The sequence below is a fragment of the Perissodus microlepis genome, chromosome 8, assembly GCF_051167445.1.
Source record: "Perissodus microlepis isolate ML-2025 ecotype Zambia chromosome 8, ASM5116744v1, whole genome shotgun sequence".
Lineage (NCBI taxonomy): Eukaryota > Metazoa > Chordata > Actinopteri > Cichliformes > Cichlidae > Perissodus > Perissodus microlepis.
In genome coordinates, this window is record NC_140468.1 from 27,724,743 (window position 1) to 27,748,830 (window position 24,088).

The 24,088-nt window shown below is 41.5% G+C and overlaps 1 protein-coding gene across 1 annotated transcript in view; it reads right to left on the reverse strand.

Moving 5' to 3' along the window:
• Positions 1-371: 371 nt before the first annotated feature.
• The window catches only part of fmn2b (formin 2b), a 65,494-nt gene continuing 41,777 nt past the window's right edge, over positions 372-24,088 (reverse strand). Inside the window, exons 14-19 of the mRNA XM_084938480.1 lie at positions 15,244-15,364; positions 14,871-14,963; positions 11,469-11,520; positions 4,575-4,724; positions 4,382-4,463; positions 372-3,923 (exon numbers count right to left, since the gene is read on the reverse strand). Of these exons, the coding sequence (XP_084794606.1) occupies positions 3,897-3,923; positions 4,382-4,463; positions 4,575-4,724; positions 11,469-11,520; positions 14,871-14,963; positions 15,244-15,364 (525 nt within the window). The 3' untranslated portion in view covers positions 372-3,896. The remainder of the gene's footprint in view (positions 3,924-4,381; positions 4,464-4,574; positions 4,725-11,468; positions 11,521-14,870; positions 14,964-15,243; positions 15,365-24,088) is intronic.

Here is a 24,088-nt window from a genome sequence, read left to right on the forward strand (position 1 = left end):
AGTGTCCACCTGGATGGGATGGAAGTTGAGCCTTGGGTTGATCTCAGATATTCCAAGTTCTTTTATTTTTCCACATCAAAAACGGTTGCTTGACCCCCTGCACGCAGTGTCTCCACTCCTCCAGTGTTTGCAAGCCACTCACAGTTCCCACATCATACTTTGTGCTAGATCAGCCTGATGCTGGAACAGCACTGCCCCAAACTAGATTGCAATTCTAAACATCATGCTGATGCTCATATTATTTCTTTAACATTTTATTATTTTACATTAATTCTGCAACACCTGCAAAATGCTGCCTGTCAGATTTGGCATACCAGCTGTACAAATGTATGCTGACTTGGATTTTCTGCTAAAAGACGGTCTGAATGGTGTTGAGGATGCAGAATCACAAAGTGAGAGGTTTATTGAGGTGAGATGATTTAATTTACAAGTATGTGTCTATGGCTGTATTTCTGTTCATTTTAAAAGATGGCAAGTTACAGTCAGAATCTACACATTAAAGCCCAGTATAGCCATGAGTATCTTCTAATGCAATTATCAGTGCCAGTCTTCAGCACAGGCAAGCTGGTTGGCTCTGTGTAATCTCTGGAAATGGTTTACACTCTCACTCACAGTTACAAGAAAACCAAACCTACAGTAAACAGCAATCATAGTGATATCATCTGATAGTTACAAAGAGTTCTGTCCCAGTAAATACATAAGAGAAGAAATGAAATATCCAGATGCATATAGGTGTTTTACAAAGACCGATCATGAGTTTTTCTTTGCAGGCTTACATTTTCCTGAAATGTTTTTTGTGAACCAAATATAATGCCATACAGTGTTTGCAGATCAGTATTCTTCCTTTTTCCTAAACCACAAAAAAAAGAATGTTCACAAAAATAAAATTGAAGTTGTCAGATGAGAGAACTCTGAATGCTGGACTGTTTAAGGTCTTGATTTTGATATTATTTTTGACTCCAGTGTTTAATACTTTCAATAGCAGAGTCCATGACTTGAGTCAATACATTTAAAATACCACAATTGGAGTTCATTAGAATGGGATGCAGAAGTTGGACTGATAAGGGTCACAAGTCATTGTCAAAAGGTCCTTAGTCAATGAGAATCCTGTAGACACAGGATTTTGTCTTATTCAGGTAACCTGGGGGTTAACCCTATGTGTTCTGTGTTACAAAGGTGGTTGATTTCTTACTGGGGTACCTCACTATGGTAACCTAACCTTATCCGGAGCAGGTTAGGTTCCAGACTGGATAGCAACAAGTATGAAACTACTATTTGACCAATCAAGTGTCCAAAAGACAGCAGCACCATTCATAGAGCATGTACCTGTGGAACTCTGTGCACAGAGAACAGAAGGGTTTAAAAATTTAAACTAGTGTCTAAAAATAATATCTAAAATAGTGTCTGTTATTGGGCTGGGTTTTTTTGTATTTATTCTTTAATCGCTCTCAGACCATTAATCATGACTGGGACTAGAGCCGAAAGAATAAAAACTAAAACTGCCCCATGCCAATTTGGAAATAAATGTTATTGGAATACTTGACTATAACCCATCAGATTCTCCTGTGTCTTAATGATAAAGTTGTGATATTGATAAGTGTAACTCACACAACTGGCATTGTTGCCAGTTTTCTTCCTGCCTTCAAACAGGCTAAACTTTATAAATAAAGTAACTCTTTTCAAGGCTTTCTGACCGAAACGTTTAAAGCACGCACACACATTCACACAGTGCTTTTAATACTAAATTGCCACCTACAAAGTTTCCAATTTCCTCACCACCATCCTGGCTCCCCTCCTGTGGAACACCCCCCTTTCATATTGAAAACTACTGACTTCATCCACTAGATTCAAAAACTTACACTGGATCATAGTGTTCTTTGGTGTGGTCTCATTTTCATCACTTACATACCTATAACCCAGGCAGTGGAGACTGTCTGAAGAAGACTACAGCAAGACAGCTCGTTACAAAACAGAACCAGCTTCACCGAAGGCCTGTTTGGATGAACTCTCCTTTCCAGTACCCTAGCATAGACCTTACCAGGAAGACTAAGGAGTGAGATCCCCCTGCAGTTGGAGCACACCTTCTGTACCCCTTCTTAAAGATGGGAAGCACCTCTTCAGTTTGCCAATCCAGAAGCACCGACCCAGCTCTCCATCTGATGTTGCAGAGGCATATCAACCAAGACAGCCCTACAACATCCAGAGCCTTTAATAACTCAGGGCACACCTTATGCTGCGTTATCTAACTCACCACACGGTGGTGATCAGTCCAGCTCAGTTCTGCTTTTCACCCGAGTGTCCAGAACATACGGCACATGATCAACCCTAGTTATTGCTTGAGAGATAACTGCCACTAGGGTTTAAATACCTGGGACTCGGGAGTAAGGGTACTCCCATCGCTGCACGCCATTTGGGTCCATGTAAAAGCATTTCATGAGCTCATTGCCAGCAATGAGTCAGATTCATTTCCGGTGGGTGTTAAACTCCACAGGGACTGCCCCTGTAGCCAGTTGGTGGAAGGCTTCCACTTTGGTGGCCCAAGAATTTTATTTCTGCTTTTTGCAGACATTGTTGTTCTTTTGGTTTCATCAGGTAGTGGCCTCGTTCGTACTGGAGTGTTTCACAGCTGCGTGATGCGGTGGGAACTAGAATCAGCATCTCCAAATCTGAGGCGATGGTTGTCAGTGAGAAAAGGGTGAACTTGTCACTCACCCGCAGAGGGTGAGTGACAAGTTGCTGCTCCAAGTGGAGGAGTTTAGGTAGTGAGGAGAGCAGACTGGTGCTGCAGCTGCAGTGATGCAGATGCTGTACTAGTCCATCATGGTGAAAAGAGAGCTGAGCATAAACGTGATGCTATGATTTAGCGATCAGTCTACTTCCCTATCCTTACCTATGGTCACAAGTTAAGATCACAGATACGAGCGACAGAAATGAGCTTTCTCTGAAGGGTGGCTGGCCTCTCTCTTAGAGATAAGAGGGTAAGGACATGAAGAGGGGCTCAGAGAAGAGCTGCTGCTGCTCCACATTGAAATGAGTCAGTTGAGTCGGTTCGGACATCTGATAAGCATGTCTCCTAGAGCTCTACTAAGTAAGGTTTTCCAGTCAGGATGTCCTCAGGCAGACCTAGGAGTTTACATCTCTCTGCTGGCCTAGGATTGCCTCAGTGTTATCCCGGATAAGATGGAGGAAGTGGCTGGCAAGAGTAACGTCTAGGCTTCTCCATTCAGGCTGCTGCCTCCGCGACCCAGCCCCAGAGAAGCAGAATGGATGGATATTTGAACAAAAAATTGTTCTATTGGTTTACAGTCATTATGGATTACTGCTTGGAGTAAAAAAACAAGAACCCAATTTTTAAACTGAAAATTAGATAAAGTCTGCAACAACAGTACTTTCCATAGTAAATCCAATACCATCATGTCACTAGTGCTTAATTTCCATCACATCTTACTGGCCTCATTTGCTCTTAATAAAGGTCAGTGTCGTTAGGAATAATTGCTTATTGTTTTTAATTATTTTTCAAATACTTATTTAGGAAACTTGATGGTGTTAATGATTATGAGTGTATTACATTATCAGTTAAACCTGGGCTCCATAGACAAGGGATGCTGATGATTACTGTAAATATTTTGCACCTGATGGCCCTGAAGGAGCATCTTTTCATGATTCTGTTGAATCCAATAGTCATCTAAAGCAACAGGCAGACAGAGCAGGCAAATGTGACCAAACATAAAAATAACGATGAGAAAAAAAGTCCAGAGATCGCTTGTCTGCACATATTGTAGGTCATTCTTATTTATTCTGTCGCTTAATTCTCTTGTCGGTCATCTTCATACTTTTGTGGTTGATTCACTGCTGGTGTCCAAAGTCATGAAAACAAGCGTGCCAAGCCCACTATGTCAAATTTTCATGCCAAGCTTGGCTTTCTGTAGAAAGACAGAGAGAGAGAGAGAAAGATTAACTGAGTATTATTCATCCATCCAGTTCAATAGGAAACACTTTGCAGGGTTCCTGTGTTACTGCATTGACAAAAAATAAATAAATACAGAAATACAAATAAATAAAAAATTTATAATATACAACTTTACAGCAAAGAAGCTTAATAGAAGCCAAAATCATTTGGGTCTTAAAACTAAATTTGAAAAGGAGTCCCTCAGACAGACTTATGCAGATTCAATGATGTGGAGTAAAGATAGGAAGAGCTGCCAGTTTTTCCAAGTGGATACTCCCAGCACAAAGACAAAAATCCTTATGAGATGTATTTAGTGTATTAATGAAGAAAAAAAAATATGTTATACATTTTAAAACTTTAGTTTGTTAGCTAAAGAGAACAAACTTTTGATTTCAACCCAAGAGAATAAAGAAGAGCTTAAGGTCAACGTACAATTCCCGATGATTGTTTAGGTTTGACACTGTAGGATGCCTTCTCTTTGGCCTGTCGGAAACTCTCTTCTGCTGCTTTTAACCTGCAAAACATACAATGTTAATGCAGTTACACAGTGCATATTCAACAGCTAAGTTTAATGACACGATGCAAGACAGAAAGCTGAAGAGAATGGATAAAGAAATAACTGTACCTCTCTTTGAGAATGGTTTTGTTCTCCTTCTTCCACTGGTCCTTGAAGTCAGAGGAGAACTCATGCCAGATGGAGAAGAACATGTTAGGTGAAACCTCTTTCTCTCCTGCTTTGGCCTTCACTGAGAAAAACACTGTAAGTTCCAGGAACCTGAAAATACACCAGTTGTCACCTTAATATATATCTGACACAAAATTTGTTCTGTGTGAGTGGTTTCAGGACTGTTTTACTAATAAACTTTTGTTCTATGAGTTTATCAGAATTGCTTTATAATGTAGCTAGTAATTCCATTTTTGTTATCAATGCCAGTAATAAGAAAGAAGAACAATAACAAAAGCAATCCAGTGCGGAGATGCATTAATGATTGAAATGTAACAGCATTTTATGTTCAAAATGTAATGGATATTAATCTGATGTTTAAAGTTTTCACAGAGTTGAAACCACTAACGTCAGTGACTATGAGAGAGGCTGAAAAAAAGAAATGCAGTGTTCATGCTCTGATACTTTTTTCTTTATATACTATACTGACGTCTACTATACGTCATCATGCTAAGCATTGAAAATAATTCATTACAAGTGAGATATTTCAGTTGACGGTTATAGCCTGTAACTCGTGAAAATAAAGAATACAGCATTTCAAACATAAAAAAAGAAATGTCCAACTTCTTGCTACTGGTAGCATGAGGCACCCGTAGCAAGAATGCCTGGACCCTACAGACGCTGCACAGGTAGTTTAATTCATCCAGGATGGCATATTATTAAGTGCCATTCCGGAAGATTTGCCATGCATTTTCCGGCAGTTGTTACTCAAAATTTAAAAACTCTACTGGTTTATTATCATAGACTCCTGCATTTTTGAGTTTCTGCCAGAGTGAAGTGTCTTCATGGTGGCCAAAAGACTTTTCCCCTGTTTTTGACAGTTATCACTAACAATATCTCCTGCACTCTGATTACAATGCTTCCTGGAGGAAGCATCACTGTTGGTGCAGGCGACACAGCGGTACACTGGTGAAGCTGAAGGCCTGTTTGGTGCACCTTTCTATGGCATCTTAAAAACAAAAAGTAAGGCGCTATCTCCATCAGTGTCTCCATTCTCCAGCTCTGAACTGAGCTTATTTGAGCTGGGTCACTCTCACCTTGCTGAGATCTGTTGACCACATAAATGTAATAAGAACTTTTTAAATGACTTTTCTAAATTATTGGTTGAAGTCATGCCTAAATATAATCAAGTCTTTATTATTGGTGATTTTAATGTACATATTTGCTGTCCTGACAAACCAATGGTTAAAGGACTTTTTAAGCCTAATTGGCCCTTAATTTTATACAGTTGGTGTCTGGACTAACACATGGTTTGTCTGTTTCAAACTTAACCATTTGTGACAAAGTGTTTTCAGATCATAAGCCTGTCTTATTTGACATTGCCTTGCCCTGTTAAACCTGTTAAACCTCACACCCCTGCGTGGCCCTCTCATATTATTGAACTGCGCATTTCTCTGCTTATTTCAATCTGAAATCTGGGATTCCCGAGTCTGTGTCTTCAGATACAGAGACGCTCTGCTCCTAGTTTCATTCACCCTGCCAAATTGTATTAGATACTGTGGCTCCATTAAAAACCAGGCACCCTGAAACTAAATCTGAGCCCTGGATAATTGACACAACTTGTGCTGTCAGATGTGAATCCCGAAAAGCTGAAAGACAGCTGAAAAAGGGCACACTGCAGGTGTTGTTCAAATATTAAAGAATTGTTGGCTTTGTTTGGTTCAGAAAAAGTCTCAGAAAATGTTACTGGTTGGGCTACCTGTACTCAGGAGCTGTTCCTAAACCTTTTAAGCATGCAACAGTGAAACCACTGATCAAAAAACCTGGCCTGGACAGTTGGATACTGAATTATTTAACTTTAGGCCTATTAGGAATATTTCCTTTTCTTTCAGAAATTCTGTTTACAGTCAATTGAAGGTGTTTTTTAATTAAAACAATGTCTTTTTTAATCTGGTCTCTAGCACAGAATCTGCACTGCTGAGGGTATTTAATGACATACTCCTGGCTATAGATTCAGGAAACTATATGATGCTAGTTCTCCTAGACCAGGGGTAGGCAACCTTTCTGATGGTGAGTGCCATTTAAAATTTCCTCAGAAGTCAGTGTGCCATATGATTGCATTAGCAATAAATTTCATAACGCTCTATATGAACAGTTACACAATATATAGAACCACTTTCTAGAATTATATTTGTTTGCAGATGTTGGCAGCTATCAGCGAATAGTTATCAGCTATTTTGAAACAAAAAAGACACTTTTTATCCATAACAGCAAATGAACTGTACAACGGAAAATACAAATGCTATTTATGGTCTCCTCACAACAATAATAAGAAAAATAAACTAAGCCAATATGGCATGTCTGTTAATACAGAGACACACATGTTAATGTGATCTTTGGTCTCCCACTCAGAGACACAGGTCTGTGAGTGTCCAGCATTCAGACGGCTACCTGAGGACTCATATGAGAGAAAATCTGTTCACACAGATATGTAGAGCCAAATACTGTCAATAAGGCCTCTGCAATGTTCAGAAGACAGTTAAACTTGTCAGGTAGTGATGTCCAGCAGGTGAAAATGCAGCTCCATGAACACGCACATCTGTGGATTCCAGCTGCTTCGATGTTGCATTAACTGGCATTAACTCAGCCAGTTAATGCGAGACAAATCCAGCTGCTCATTAAAGATTTCTGGTTTGACCAGAAAATAAAACATTGGTCCAAACACCTGAAAGTCCCAAAAATCCATTGTGTCTCGAGTCTACGGATGTATCCGTGCATTTCCGTGGTGCTGATGCTGTGCTGAGCGGAAAGCTTCTGAAGCTTTTGAAGTGTCGGAATGTGGAAAGCTAACAACGACCCTCTCACCAGTAGGCTAAGTTATTTTTAGCCAATTACAAGTTGAATCTGGTAGTTGGGGTTGTTAGCTAAGATACCGTCATTAAGAAGAGGAACAACTAATGTATCTATGCGAGCTAATTTGCAATGTGCACCGCTGGCCCGGCCATTTATTTTTTGATGCACCTTCTCAGATTATTTCACTGCGTGTCGTGCCCAGGGCTGGACTGGGACAAAAAAAAAAAAAAATAGCCCGGGCATTTTGACTAAAGACCGGCCCCCCAGGTATTAAAGCCATAAAGCCTTTGAATGAAAACAGATGCTGTTGTGACAGTGATGTACAGTCTTGTTGGTATATGTATGATTTCTATACATTTTATGTCAGATAAAAACTTTGGTTGTAAGCTTCAGATAATTATTTAATAACAGCCAGACATTTTAAATGAGAATAAGAAAGTATTTCTTTGTGCCCCTCTTTCCCTGCCCCACCTGGCCCCCCTGGCAGAACTTTGCTAGATCCGCCCCTGCACAGCTACCAGCTGTCAGCTACATAAAAAAGGATCCTGGTGTTATTTGTCTCTCAGAAACAGTTCATAACTTCCCTCCAACTTATTCATGTCACCTAAAAGGTAAACCTGTTTCTCCATCACCTGTTCAGCTCTGATGAGTCAGTAAGGACATCTCCTGGTTTCATCTTCATGTTTCCCTCTCACCACATATCCAAACCGACATAATGACCAGCAGCTTTATGGCTGTGGCTCCAGCAAACATCAGCTGATACTAGAAACTAATATTAAATAAATTCTAACAACAGCTGATCAAGCTTAAACATGCTGCTGTTGTTTAGCGCGACATCTGGCGCAAAGTGGGCGATAAACAAACAAGAGAGAAAAGCCAATCAGCTGATCATTGATCAGTTTCATGATTAAAGTAGCAACAGGAGAGAGAGAGGGAGAGAATGAGAGGAGAAGAAGAGGCAGCTGTGCAGCCTAACGACAGAATAACTCCACCTTTGTGTCTTTTTCCATCCTAGCTGAAGTACGGGACAAACTGCGTCCCTTCTCAGCTCAACACGAAACGTGTAATAATTTCTCTGAATGCGGGACGATTCTGTCTTTTTACAGGACGGTAGGCAACTCTACTAACTAACCTTATGAATAAAATAAAGTTCACTATCAGTAACACCGTAGCACCCACCCAGCTGTATAGAAACTGCTAGCAATAACATATATCATGCTAGCTAGTACGCAGCACGAGTTATTGTAACTGACTGTAAAAAGTCAGCACAACGAAAATAAACTCCACCTAAACTTGGTTTATATCTGACCCAGATAGACTGCAGGTCATAACTTCTTACCTGAAGTTCAGTTCACCTGACACTCGGACCGGCGGCTGCCTCGGGTCTCTGCTCCTCCTGCCTCCCCTCTCCCTGATCCACCTGCCAGCCTCCACCACTTGCTAATGTTACTGAATCTGTGGAAGCTCCACGATGCCACCACCAAACAACTGAGTTATTTTTACACACCGGCCAGCATCTGGCCAATCCAACACCTTTCGTTGTTTATATCATTACAAAAAAAAAGAAAGAAAATTATCGGGCCACCGAGCAAATGCCCAGTATGCCCGATGGCTAGTCCAGCTATGGTCGTGCCATCAGTTAACCCTGCCTAGGGTTGCCGACCCCTGTCCTAGACTTATTTTAATATCTCATGTAGAGCACTGTGAGGGCATTTGTGGCACTGCTCTGGAATGGTTCAGATCCTACACGTCTCAGAAAACTTTATAGGTTGGGCTACATGATTTCAGATCTTCCTCTGCTCCTTTTCCTTCCATGGAGCTTGATACTTGCGCCTCTAGTATCTTATTTGTATCTGCTGCCCCTTGGTTTTATTTTTAGAAAGCACAAAATTGTTTTCAGTTGATATGGAGATGTTATACAGGTTTACGTACCCCTAACACAAAACCATGCCTACTCAATGAAAACTTTAGTTTTAGCCTTGAGGAGTTAAAAGTGTGGATGGCTCTAAACTTCCTAAATTTTAATGAAAATAAGACAGAAGTTGTTGTGTCAGGTCCTAGTGTCACTGGTGGGTCTTTTCCTGTAGACACAGGCCGCTAGCACAGTATGTAAAGCTTACTGTTACAAACTTGGGTTTTAGGATGGACAGTGATTTTAGATTGAGCAGTCAGATCAGTGCAGGGTTAGCTTCTTTTAGCTGAGACAGCTGGCTAACACAAAACAAAACAAAAAATATGCTGTTAAAAGATCTCTTTGAAACACTCCCCTTCCCAATCACTGAGATCAGCTGACCAACTGCTCTTAGATGTGCGAAGGACATAGTGGTGGTTCAGAGACAATGCTGTTGCTGTAGCGGCTCCCAAATTGGGGAATTCATTGCTGTTTCACATTAGACAGGCCTCTCTAAGACTCACCTCTTCTGCTTGTTGTTGGACGCAGTTTGAGATTTGTTGATTTTATTTATTTATTTAATTAAATTATTTTTTGACTGTTTTTATTCATTTTAATTAGATCTTGCATTTGTCAATGCTCTTATTTTGTGTTGTAATTTTAATTCTACTTATGTACTTATTTTATTTATTTCAATTGTATTTTTTATTGCTATGTTCCACACAATGGTCACTGGTTGCTGTTTTTAAAGTGCTTTATAAATAAAGTTGACTTGGCTTGGCAGGTCAACCGCTGCCACCAGGTGATGTTAGCACATGAGAGTGGTTGCCCCCCTGAGCACACATGACAGATGTGAAAGGGTCTGAAGAGACCATGGAGAACATTATGCTTCCTGTGACATCATTCAGCTGACCGGTTTGGTGGTGGGTCAGTGATAGTCTGGGGAGGCATATTTATGGACAGACGCACAGACCTCTACAGGCCAGGCAGTGGCTTGCACCTGTCCTGGAGCTTTCTTCTCATTAGGAACACGCCCCAACATTGTGAGGCATGCATACAAGCACGTGAGGGGGCATACATCTTGCTGCATCATTTTTTCACTTTTATTTTCAGGATGTCTTTGAATTCCACATGGAGGCCACATGAAGTTTGTAGGGATCTACTCTGCAGAAAGTTGGCAGAGCTATGAGTCTATGTGCCTCAGCATCTGCTGATCCTGCTCTGTGATTTTACATGGCCTGTCACTTTGTTGCTGAATTGTTATTCCCAGTCCCTTTACTATGTTACAATACCACTAACATCTGATACTGAAATATTTAATAGTGAGGATATTTCATGAGTGGACCTGTTGACAGGTGGCATTTTATCACTGTACCATTATGGATTTCACAGTTCCTGAGAGCAAGCCATTCTTTCACCTAAGTGCTTGATTTTATGTACCTGTGGCCATGGAAGTTGATTGGGACACCTGAATTAAATGATTTCGATGAATGAGTGAATACTTTTGGCAATACAGTGTATATAGTGTTTATGCTATTTGAATAATAAACTTCTGACACTCAAAATGAAATATAAAAATAAAATTAATGAATCATAATCAAAATTTAAAAAGGCCTGAAATATATGACACTTTATGACTAATGAATAAAGATTATGAAAGGAACTATAGGGTAGGGTAAGGAGGAGAAGGGAAAGGGATGGCCTACAAATTCTATCCAAGTTTTCAATTTGTAGGCTTTCTCAGGTGATTTGACATATTTTACTCCTAACCAATAGCTTTTCCTATATGTAAACAGTGAGTACAAAGTGCCAAATGCAGCGATTAAAAAAAGGATTCAAACCAGGTTATCTTTGTTTACAAACCTATAACTTGTGTCATTAATGCCTCTTTAGGATAGAAATGCACACTTTATATGTGAAATGTAGTCTAAAAAACATTGCTAACTTGCGTCTGTTACACAGCGGTGGGGATAACTGGTTGGTACAAACCAGTCAAAATGTAATGGTATTTGAGTTCTGTGCAATGTTTTAATGTTTTTCTGAAATTAGATGATATATGTTAAAGAGACAGTACCGTCACAAATATAACAAATAAAGAAGGTCGCTCTTACAGTTTATGAGTGCTGCTGAGTTGAGAATCCAGCATCTCCAGTTCACTTTTAGCTAAGAAAGGAGGAACAATACATGAAGTCAATATGTGTGTAAATCATGAGACAGTGATTGGATTTGCTATCATGAATGTCCATTTATTCCAGTAGAAAATTATATGCTCTGTCCTCAAGTGTACTCATACTATAGACACTTTCAATTTCAATTCAGTTTTATTTATATAGCACCAAATCACAACAACGGTTGCCTCAAGGTGCTTTATATTTTAAGTTAAAGACTCTACTTGGTGAAGTGGGATGGATAAACTCCCTTTTAACAGGAAGACACCTCCAGCTGAACCAGGCTCAGGTAGGGGCAGCCATCTGCCTCAACCAGTTGGGGTGATGGGAGCAAGACAGGATAAAAGACACACTGCGTAACAGAGCCAAAGATTGATAACAACAACTAATGATTAAGTGCAGAGTGGTGTGTAACCACACAGTGAATGAAAAACTAGTCAGTGCATTGTGGGATGCCCCCATCAGCCTAAGCCTAAGGGTCACCTTAGGCTTAGGCTGATGCTTTAATCTTAAAGGGTCGTTCAAAATTAAAGCATTAATTGATGGTAGGACTTCTTTCTCCAAAAACACAAGAAATCATACTTATAGCACAAGAAAATTACTGAAAACACATTAGAAAGGGTGATTTGAGGCATCTTATCCCACTCACTAGATACACTCACCATGCAGTTTGTTAGGTACATCTGTTCAGTTGCTCATTAATGCAAACAAATCAGTCAATCACATGGTATATAGACACAATCAAGATTACCTTTTGAAGTTAAAAAGTTAAAAAACAGGAAATTAAGGCAACAAATCACATGAACTCACCAAAGTTGGACAATAGTTGATTGGAAAAATGCTGCCTGGTCTGATAAGTCAATTTTCATTTCAATTTTATTCATGTACAATAACAATCAGTTCCATCTATCCATCTTCTTCTGCTTATCTGGGGCCACTTTGCAGAAGCAGCATCCTAAGCAAAGAAGCCCAGACCTCCCTCTCCCCAGTCACCTCCTCTAAATTGTCCGGGGGAACACCAAGGCCTTCTCATGCCTGCCGAGAGATATAATCCCTCCAGCGTGTCCTGGGTCTGCCCCGGGGCCTCCTCCTGGTGGTACACGTCTGGAAAACCTCACCCAAGAGGTGCCCAGGAGGCATCCTTGTCAAATGCCCAAACCACCCTACCACCCTGCGGGCCAAATTTGGCCCGTAGCCTAATTACATTTGGCCCGCGAAGCCATACAAAATTACCATTAGAGCTGGCCTGCCAGTATTATACAGTGCATGTACTGCTAATACTACAATTCCCAGAATGCTCTGTTGGTGTTTTGGCACGTCAGTCATGACAGGACCCATTAGCACCCATAGTCATAGCAACCATGCAAATGATAAAATTTAATTCAGAAGGCTGCAAATACAAATTTAATTAAGAAATGAATTCCACTGATGTGTTATTTAATTGGAATTTTGATTTTGCAAGTGTGCAATATTAAGTTATATATACGTTTATATAACTTATATATATTGTTTAGTATTAAGCTTTGCTTGTTCCATATTAAGTTTTTCAGCAAAACTTGTTTGAGTCCATAAGAAAAGATTCCTTGTTATATTTGGAGGAAGAGTTTTTTTCAATGAATATTAATGTTAGCCCGCGACTTTGATCCAGTTTTGAATTTTGGCCCACTGTGTATTTGAGTTTGACACCCCTGCTTTAAAGGAAGCCCATTTCTGCCGCTTGTATCCATGATCTCATTCTTTTGGTCACTACCCACAGCTCGTGACCGTAGGTGAGGGTAGGGGCATAAACCGACTGGTAAATCAATAGCTTCACTTTTACATTCAGCTCTCTCTTCACCATGATGGACCAGTACAGTGTCCACATCACTGCAGCACCAAATCCACCAATCCGTCTAAGAAATTTAAGCTCCTCCACTTGGGACAGGAACTTGTCCCTCACCCAGAGTGGGCGCTCCACCCTTTTCCAGCTGAGGACCATGACCTCAGATTTGGAGGGGTTGATTCTCATTCCAACTGCTTCACACTCAGCTACGAACGGTTCCAGTGCGAGCTGGAGGCCATCACCCAATGAAGCCAACAGAACCACATCATCTGCAAAAAGCAGAGAAGACATTCTGAGTGAAAGCCTTCCTCCACTTGGCTACACCTAGAAATTCTGTCCATGAAAATTACAAACAGAATCAGTGACAAAGGGCAGCCCTGCTGGAGTCCATCACCCACTGGAAACGAGTCAGAATTATTTCCAGCTATGCAGAGCAAGCTTCTGCAATGGTTGTATAATGATTGAACGCCTTGTAGCAATGGGCCAGACAACCCATACCTCCCACAGGAACCACCTCCCACAGGACACGGTCGAATGCCTTCTCCAAAGTACACAAAAAAACAAACTCCCATGCACCGTCAAGTATTCTCGAGAGGATAAAGAGCTGATCCAGTGTTGCATAACCAAGACGAAAACTGCATTGTACCTCTTGTATCCGAGGTTCAACCAACGGACAGACTCTTCTTCCTGGCATAGACTTTCCCAGGGAGGCTGAGGAGTGTGATGCCCCACTCCCTCTGGTCCACATTCTTAAAGATGGGCACCACCACCCTGGTCTGCCATCCCAGAGGTACCACCCCTGATTTCCACGCAGCATTGTAGAGGCATGCCAACCAAGACAGCCGCACAACATCCAGAGCCTTCAGGAACTCAGGGCAAACCTCATCCGCATCTGCCATCAAGGACTTGTTTAACTTCCTCAGTGACCTCAACGCCAGAGATAGACAAGGGAGGTTACCACAACAACAGGCACCAACCACCTTTGGCTTTGGCAATGGAGATGCTGAACACTGTCCCCAGTCTCCCTCAGGGTGCGCTGGGAACGCCTGGCAGGGCCTCTGCCAGGCGTTCCCAGCGCACCCTCACTATCCCCAGGTAGGAGCACCCTCAAGAACCCCACCCACGGACTCCAAGAAGGCTGGGTACTCTAAACCGTTGTTTAGCGCATAAGCGCAGATGACAGTCAGGACCCCTTCCCAGACCCTCGCACAGGGAACAAACCCTCTCGTCCACCGGAAGAAACCTCAAAGTACAGGCAGCAAGCCGAGGGGATACTTGCTTTACGTGTGCTTATGCTTTATGTTGTACTGTAAAGACACTACAATACCATACTTTCAGACTGTACTACCATCCAATATAGCACCTGCTTGACAGGAACACAATATTTACACCACGGATGTGCAACCTGCAAATCTACAGCAACTGCATGGTGATATCATGTCAATAAGTGTATGTGTGCATGTATGCATCTATGTATGTATGTGTGTATGTATGTATGTATGTATGTGGGTTACATAATTTACCTTGTTTGAGGAAATCATCCATCTTTTCTTTGAAAGGTTCCAAGTTCTCCTCATCTGAAATCTTACACACTTTTTCTACTTCTGATATGCATGCTGAGAAAGTGAAAACAATCAACCATTGAATGAACCATTTCAGCTTTATCAATATATTTCATGCACGCATGGAAGTATGAATCATGTTAAACCACTATAATGCCCCCAAATGGTTTTAGTTTGATTTTTAAATGGACTCAAAAACTTGCAGATCATCATTTTCACCTTTGAATGATGAGAGGTAGTCAGGTAATGGGTATTGGTCAGTTTCCAGGAAATGAATGCTTATACAGTAAATGTATGTCCTTTAATCTGATGGAAATGCAGCTACGTGTGTTACCTCTCAGATCCTTCCTGAGTCGTGCCAGATCTTTCTGAAAATCTTCAAATTTCAGCTGCGAAGCCTGAAACAGGTCATGAGGCTCAGGGAGAGGATACACACATGTCTCCCTGCCAGCATCCTGGAAATGGACAAACCAATTAGGGCACAATACAATTGTTCAAATGAATCATAGATGTCCTACTGTTGGAATAACCATCCCCAGCATGCTAGATGTTAGCAATGCAATTTCATATGTATATATAAAAATAATGTATGTTTGTATGTATGTAATAATGTATAATATATGTATATATGTATATATATATATATATATATATATATGTATATATATATATATATATATATATATATATATATATATATATGTTAGGGGTGCAACAATACTCGTATCGATATTGAACCGTTCGATACAGTGCTTTCGGTTCGGTACGCATATGTATCGAACAATACAAAAATTTTTATTTACTTTATCAACTTTTCTTCTGACAATGCTGTCTGTGTTGAGCGCTCAGTGGATCTGCGTTCGACTACTCCGCCTAGGCTGCACTGTCGAGTGCAGATCCACTGAGCGCAGCGCAAGCTAGCAAGACAGAAGCTAAGCTCATTGCAACATGACAACTGCCTGAACGCTACCCGAAATTGAACCTCCCCCACCCTCATTCAGATCTGGTGTTTGGAACTATCTTGGTTTTCATGTGAAGCATGACCCTGATGGTAAGCGCATCATGGACAAAAGTAAAACAGTATGTCGGATGTGCCACGCAATGCTCAATTTGTGGGAACTAGTCCGTTAGCGCAGTTAGCTTGTTAACGTGTTGACGCCGTCCAGCCCCACGCACGGGGCGATCCGCGGTAACTCGTTAACGGAGATTTGCCGTGTTATGGCGTTAATGTAATTTTAACGAGATTAATGCTGACAGCACTAGTGGGAACACAATGAATATGACTGCACATTTATGCCGACATCATCCTAGTGCAAAGACAAGTGGAAGCAGACAAAAACAACAAGCACGCATGCTACAAACTTTACCAGAGTCATTTAGACAGCCGTTAGCACATGATTCTCCTTATGGGGACCTGATATGTTTAATATGCTGCTGAGAATATAGCCCAGAAGAAGAGTATAGTATAGCTTTTATTTTGGAAAGAGCCATTTCTCTGTAATAAACTCTTTTCCAAAGATGAGTGATTTCTCGATCAGATAGATTTTTTAAATTATTATTATTTTGTTGTTTCAGCAACATTAAATTTAAAAACTGTACTTTTGAGTTAAAATATATATTTATAATTTTAATAAATGACAAATTAAAAAGGCATGAATATTTTTTTGTATTGAAAAAATATCGAACCGTGACACCAAAGTATCGAACCGAACCGTGAATTTTGTGTATCGTTGCACCCCTTACATATATATATACATATATATATACATATATATATATATATAGAGAGAGAGAGAGAGAGAAAGAGAGAGAGAGAGAGAGAGAGAAATTCTCCTACGGGCAATCTATCCTTCAAGCTTGCCAGGACGCCAGGTCAGGGGGGAGATATCATCACCCCCACCTGAGATTGGGTACCAAGCCCCAAGTGCAATAGAAGAAGGATCATTGAGTACAAGAGGAACTGACCTGAGAGATAGGATCATGGTAAAGCTTGAAACCTGGATCCTCCGTAGCTGGCTACCAAGACTGCCACCATTCCCGGGACTAGCAAGCTGATCTACACCACGGCAGCAGTGATCAGTGAGATGCTTGGCTACAAACTGAACAGCCACAAAGAGCAGTACCCTCCATGGAGAAGGAGACTAGAGGCCAAGATTAAGGTAGCACGCAGGGAGGTTAGCCAACTATCAGAGCTGCAGAAAGGTGCAACAAAGAAGGTGCCTAAGAAGTACAGCAAGCTGTCCATACCTGAGGTCTTAGAAACTGCCAAACAAAGACTGACACCCTTGCCAGCCGCTTGAAGAGGAACATCAGAGAGATCAAAGGCAGGAGAATAAACCAGCTGTTCTCCACAGAATCAGCCAAGGTGTACTATCAGTGGCAGGGGAACAATATGAGAACAGCACCACCAAGGCTGGAGACAGAACAATACTGGAAGAGCATATGGGAGAAGGACGCAACCCATAATGGCAATGCTCAGTGGCTAGTGGATCTAAGAGCAGACCACAGCAACCTCCCTGAACAGGGTCCGGTAACCATCACATTGGCAGACATCCAAGAAAGGGTCTGCAGTATGAAGAGTTGGACATCACCAGGCCCCGACATGGTTCACGCCTACTGCCTGAAGAAGCTGACTGCACTCCATGAGCGTCTGGCAGCACAAATGAACCAGCTGCTAGTTGACGAGAGACACCCAGAATGACTAACCAAAGGTCGGACAATCCCGATCCTCAAGGACCCGCAGAAGGGGCCGGTCCCATCCAACTACCAGCCAATAACCTGCCTCAGCACCAAGTGGAAGCTTCTGTCAAGCGTCATAGCGACTAAGATGAACAGGCACATGGCTCAATACATGAGTGGGGCACAGAAAGGGATGGGCAAGAATACCAGAGGCGCACAACACCAGCTACTGGTAGACCGAACAATCAGTCGAGACTGCAAGACTAGACTCACCAACCTGCGCACTACCTGGATTGATTACAAGAAGGCCTATGACTCAATGCCCCACACCTGGATCCTGGAATGCCTAGACCTATACAAGATCAACAGGACCCTAAGAGCCTTCATCAGGAACTCAATGGGGATGTGGGGGACAACACTAGAGGCCAACTTCAAGCCCATAGCACAAGTCACCATCAAGTGAGGGATCTGCCAAGGAGATGCTCTGTCCCCACTGCAGTTCTGCATAGGGCTGAACCCCCTCAGTGAGATCATTGACAAGGCTGGCTACGGATATCGATGACAGAATGGAGCATTTGTAAGCCCCTCCTGTACATGGATAACATCAAACTGTATGCCAAGAGTGAATGAGACATCGATTCCTTGATCCACACCACCAGGATATACAGCAATGACATCAGAATGTCGTTCAGACTAGAGAAGTGTGGTCAGATGATAAAAAAAGAGAGGGAAGGTAGTCAGAACTGAGGGGATCAAACTCCCCGACGGCAACACTGCAGACATAGAGGACAGCTAAAAGTACCTGGCGATCCCACAGGCAAATAGGAACCATGAAGAGGCTGTTAGGACAGCTGCAACCACCACCTGCAGAGGGTCAGGCAAGTCCTGAGGAGTCAGCTGAACGGTAAGAACAAGATCCGGGCTATCAACACCTACGCCCTGCCCGTGATCAGGTACCCTGCTGGGATAATAAGCTGGCCAAAGGAGGAGATAGAAGCCACTGACATCAAGACGAGGAAGCTCCTGACTATGCATGGAGGGTTTCACCCCAAGTCCAGAAGCCTGAGGCTGTACACTAAGCGGAAGGAAGGAGGCTGAGGATTGGTGACTGTTAGCACCACGGTCCAGGATGAGACAAGGAACATCCAAGAATACATCAGGAAGATGGCCCCAACTGACCGAGTGCTCAGTGAATACCTCAGGCAGCAGAAACCCAAGAAAGAGGAGGAAGAGGAGGGACCATCAATGAAGGACAGCCCTCTGGACGGTATGTACTACCGGCAGAAAGAGGAAGTGGCTGACATCCAGAAATCCTACCAGTGGCTGGACAAACCTGGACTGAAAGACAGCACAGAGGCACTAATCATGGCAGCACAGGAACAAGCTCTGAGCACATAGAGGCTGGGGTCTATCACACCAGGCAAGACCCCAGGTGCAGACTGTGTAAAGATGCCCCTGTGACAATTCAGCACATAACTGCAGGGTGTAAGATGCTAGCTAGCAGGGCATACATGGAACGATAACGAAGTGGCCAGGAAAGTATACAGAAACATGTGTGCCGAATATGGCCTGGAAGTCCTGAGGTCAAAATGACCGAGCTAAGATTCTTTGGGACTTCCAGATACAGACGGCCAAAATTGTAGGTGGCTAACCAACCGGACATAATGGTGGTAGATAAACAGAAGAAGTCGGCCGTAGTGATAGATGTAGCGGTTCCCAATGACAGCAACATCAGGAAGAAGGAACATGAGAAGCCTGAGAAATACCAAGGGCTCAGAGAAGAGCTAAAGAAAATATGGAGGGTGAAGGCAACAGTGGTCCCAGTGGTAATTGGAGTACTAGGTGCGGTGACTCCCAAGCTAGGCAAGTTGCTCCAGCAGATCCCGGGAACAACATCGGAGATCTCTCTCCAGAAGAGCGCAGTCCTGGGAACAGCTAAGATACTGCGCAGGAACCTCAAGCTCCCAGGCATCTGGTGGAGGACCGAGCTTGAAGGATAGACCACCCGCAGGGGCGAGAGGGGAATTATTTTTTCTTATATGGTCAATTAAGTATGATTCTGAGATCATAGCTCCTAAAATCTTTGCATTAAACAATTACATGTATCAGAGAGTGAACTGACTTTGCTTTTCTGCAACAAATGACACACCAGAAATGTAAATCACTGTCATCACTAGGGATGGGTACCGATATCCGGTGCCATTATGGCGGTAGTAACCAGACCAAAAAGCAGCGCACATTTCAGTGCTTTATTTCAGTGCTTTATTTCGGTGCTTTTTTTTTTCCCTGAGATGTCATACACTTTGGATTGTAGCCAATCATTTTACCTTTCCAAGGATAGTAGACGGGCCCAGGTACATATGTTCTTTTAGAGCACAGCTACAGATTAAAAATGCCCAAGGCGAAGCGGTCAAAGGTTTGGCTGTACTTCACAGCAAAAGATGCAAACTCAGCAGCCTGCAACAAGTGCTTTTAAGGTGATAATGTGCAAAGGAGGTAACACCTCGAATCTGATGAAACACCTGGCGATGCATAGCATTTTTTTAAAAGCCGAAAAATGCACCTTATTTGATAGCTTGCTGCAAGACCTCACACCGAGCACATCTACTGCGGGTGTGATGCCTGTTATCGGACCCGGAGTTAGCAACATCCCCCAATACCCGAAGGGGAGAGTCCTGGCCCTAGCCCTGCCAGTGTAGCAGAAATGATGACGGATGATGATGGCAGCAGCAGCATAACTACACCATCGTAGTTACATGCGGCTGTCTTCTTGTTTGATGGCAGATACTCCCTTCACCTTGACCAAAAAGGCTAAAATGACCAAAGAAAGAGTGGACGAAATTCATAGGGCAGTGACAAAATTTATAGTCAGAGATCTCCATCCAAAAAGAGACTGCTAAAAATAAAAACACAAGAGGTTTTTGGACAAGTTTGTGCTCTCCATTCTTTAAGCACCCGTTTGAGCACCGTTTAAGCACCGGCACCATTTCAAAAGTACCGGTTTGGCACCGGTATCGGATTAAACCTAAACGATACCCATCCCTACTCATCACAGGCATAAATGTCATAGTAATTTGGGGCTTTTTAAAACTATTTCAATAGAACTGTATATACTGAAGCATACTGTGGTACTGAAGGTTTTCAAATGACTCAATGAATTTAGCAAAGCTCTAAGAAGCAGAACTGTAGATTTAAGTTAGTTAGGTCTCTTGGAGGTTTGTTTAAACAACTGCAGAGTCCAAGATTATCAAACAGTCATATGTAAGTTATATGAATGTCACTATCCGGTCGTTAAGTCTGACGTCACTAGCCGTGTCTGGGCCTAAACTCCGCTGCAGGTCCATATATCAAACGATCACTATGGCATTACTGAGAGTTGAAAAACTGTCTAAAGTCTTTCATCTTTAATAAAATGATCAGTGTTCTGCTCTACCAGGTGTAACAATTGAGTTTAACATCCAGGCATCCATGAAAACGGAATCTATGACATTTAACGGAGTTAGAAGTTAGCAGGAAGTTAGCTCGCTAGCTTCTATCTAAATACAATATAGCATGTCCTGACTGCGGGGTTTTGGAAACAAATTAAAACGTACAGCTCTGTTATCACTTCCAACATAAATGAAGACAGGAAACTAAACAGCAGTCACGTTTGTAGGGTTACTGAAGTTTGGCTAGCTGGTATATAATGATGTGCTACGTGACCGCTAGCGACACAGCTATGTTAGCATAATATAAACAAGCTAACTTTTTTTCCACTCGATAAAAGTTAACGTGAGTGTTCTCGGTGGTCAGGAACAAATGTAATCGCATGGCAGGATGCTGTAAAAGGACCAAACTTCAGCCAGGAGAACAACTGAGATAATCCATCCACGATACGAGGTTAGTCATTCATATACTGCTGCATGGGCTGGCCTGTAGTTACATCCTAAGGTTTTAAAAACTGAGCTTAAATAAATGATTAACGGTAATAAACGCCGAGGGAGGTCAACAGTGATCACTGACTGTTTTAGGAGCTTTTTGAGATTAAATAGAAGAAAATACAAAACATTAAACATGTTAACAACACAAAAGCCATATTAAACGCAGACTACTTTAGGCCCGGAAGTAGGATTCGTCACGTCATCACTTAACGACCGGATTTTGCCAAGGACTGGAATAAGACTCAAACTATCACCCTCAGGAAATTAGTTAGGATGTTCAGAAAATGTTTGTCAGCTACCAACTACCAAACTGCTGTAACACCAGCATCTGCAGTATGTGAATGTTATATTGCATCTGTGTGAGCTAACCACGCCTTATGTTCTAGGCATGGGTCCTTATCCTTTTCTGAATTAGAGCTTTTGTAACTTGTAATTGGGCACTCCTTTTGTTGTTATCTGTTATAGTTCAGATAACTATGAGTTATCAAATTTAGGGTAGTGTTCTGCCTGCAGTTGGCCAAGGTAAGCGCATTATAGCAGCTGATTTTTGTTCCAATTTGTCCCAATTGTTTTTGGATACTGGCAGAGAAGATACATTGGGAGGACAAGGTTGTGATAATAACTTTTGTTCTTGGTGTGTGTGATGATCTGAAATGAGAACTGGCCTAAAAAGGGTTATATCACAATGTGGTTGAAGTTTTCAGAAAGGATTTGGCTCCTTTTTTTTTCTTTCCATCACCCATATGACTATGACACAGATCTGCTCACGGTACTCTGTTCTCACTAGTCACCTTTACATCTTGACTAAAACTGAATGCAAGGAATGGAGAAACACATCACTGACTCCCTAGCGCCTGGTATCATTCGACCATCCTCGTCTCCCCTTGATGCAGGGTTCTCCTTTATTGGGAAGAATAACAAGACCCACTAAACACTGGACATCAGATAGATGTGCAGATGATGTCGATATTGGGTCCGTCTGTCCATGATCAATTCTGGACATCTATACAATGTTCAAACTAGTTCCACAATTTCAACATCCAACCATAACCCAGCTTGGACGTCACTATGACGCTCAACATTTCCACTGTAGACCGGGTCATTTTTTTGGATGTCATGTGGATATCTATGACAGATGCAGGTAATTTACATGATTAATAAATGTAACTTATCAACATTGTTGTTATTAACATGATACATATATATATATATATATATATATATATATATATATATATATATATATACAGATTTATTTAAAAAAAAAAACACAATTTATTAGGTTTTAGCCTATTGATTTATTCAGTACATGTGGGTTGGATTTTTTTGTTGTCGTAATTCAACATTTTACTGTTTTTCTTTAACTGGTTTATTTACTTAACTTCTATGTTTGTAACCAGGTTAAAACTGTCATTCATTAAATTGTTTAAATATGTTGAAATATTAAAAATGTTAAAATACATGTTAATATGTAAATGGTTAAATAATGCCTGATAATGGTTAAAGTATTTAGAAAAGTCTTCAAATTCTTTTTAAATGAAGCACAATGTGTTAAATATGTTTAAATGAGCATTTGCATTAAATATGGTCATTTTTACAAGTATCCTGTTTTATCGTGAAGAGCTAATGATTGTATGACAAAGTGAGCATGGTTGTGATCGGTAGCTGGGCTGAGAGAAGCTGCAATGGAAAGTATGTGAAGTTTGTGCAAATTTGTGCGGACTATATGCTCAACAGTCTTTGTCAAAAAACTCCTTTTGCAAACTACCTGTGAGCCGGGGACATTTTTTCTCGAAATCCACTGTGCATGTTTACTTTTGTTTAAGCGTCAAGAGCCTGAGCTGTTTTGGAGATGTCCACTGATCACTTTGCATTCCTTCACACATAACTGTTTCCCATGTTTCCAAAGGGTGGAGAACATGTTTTCTGTACCAGTTATTTTCCTGTAGGTTTTTGGCTCAACAGCTAGTTTGAACTGGAAATACATTTCACCTTTGTATGTGTCTCTAGTTATCAAAAGATGTCTGCACTGACCACATTTGGGCTACAAATAACCCACACTAGTCATTCAGTAGATGTTTAAAAAGAGACGTTACTTGGTGTTACAAAACAACTCTTTCAGTGGGCCAAATTGGACATTCAAAAGTGACAAGTTAAAGATGTCAGTCCACTCATTTTACGTAGTGGGGATGCTATGGCCATGTATCACCTTCCAAAGTCATAATGATAAAACCATCAAAAACAAATATCCATTATCACTATTATCATTTTGAACTGTTGCAGGGAGCCACCATCTTTTCTAAACTTGACCTAAAAAATGCTTACCACTTTGCTTGCATTGAGGAGAGAGATGATTACAGAACTGAGACATTTTGAAAGTCATATCATGCCATTTGGTCTCAGTAATGCTCCCGCTGTTTATCAGGTCCTTGTTAATAATGTACAAGTCATGACTACCTGAATTGTTGTGTTTTTGTTTGTCTGGATGATCTCCTCATTTTTTCCAGCAAACTGTCTGAACATCAACCTCACATCCATCAAGTGTTGCAATGTTTGCTGGAAAATAAGCTTTATGTCAAC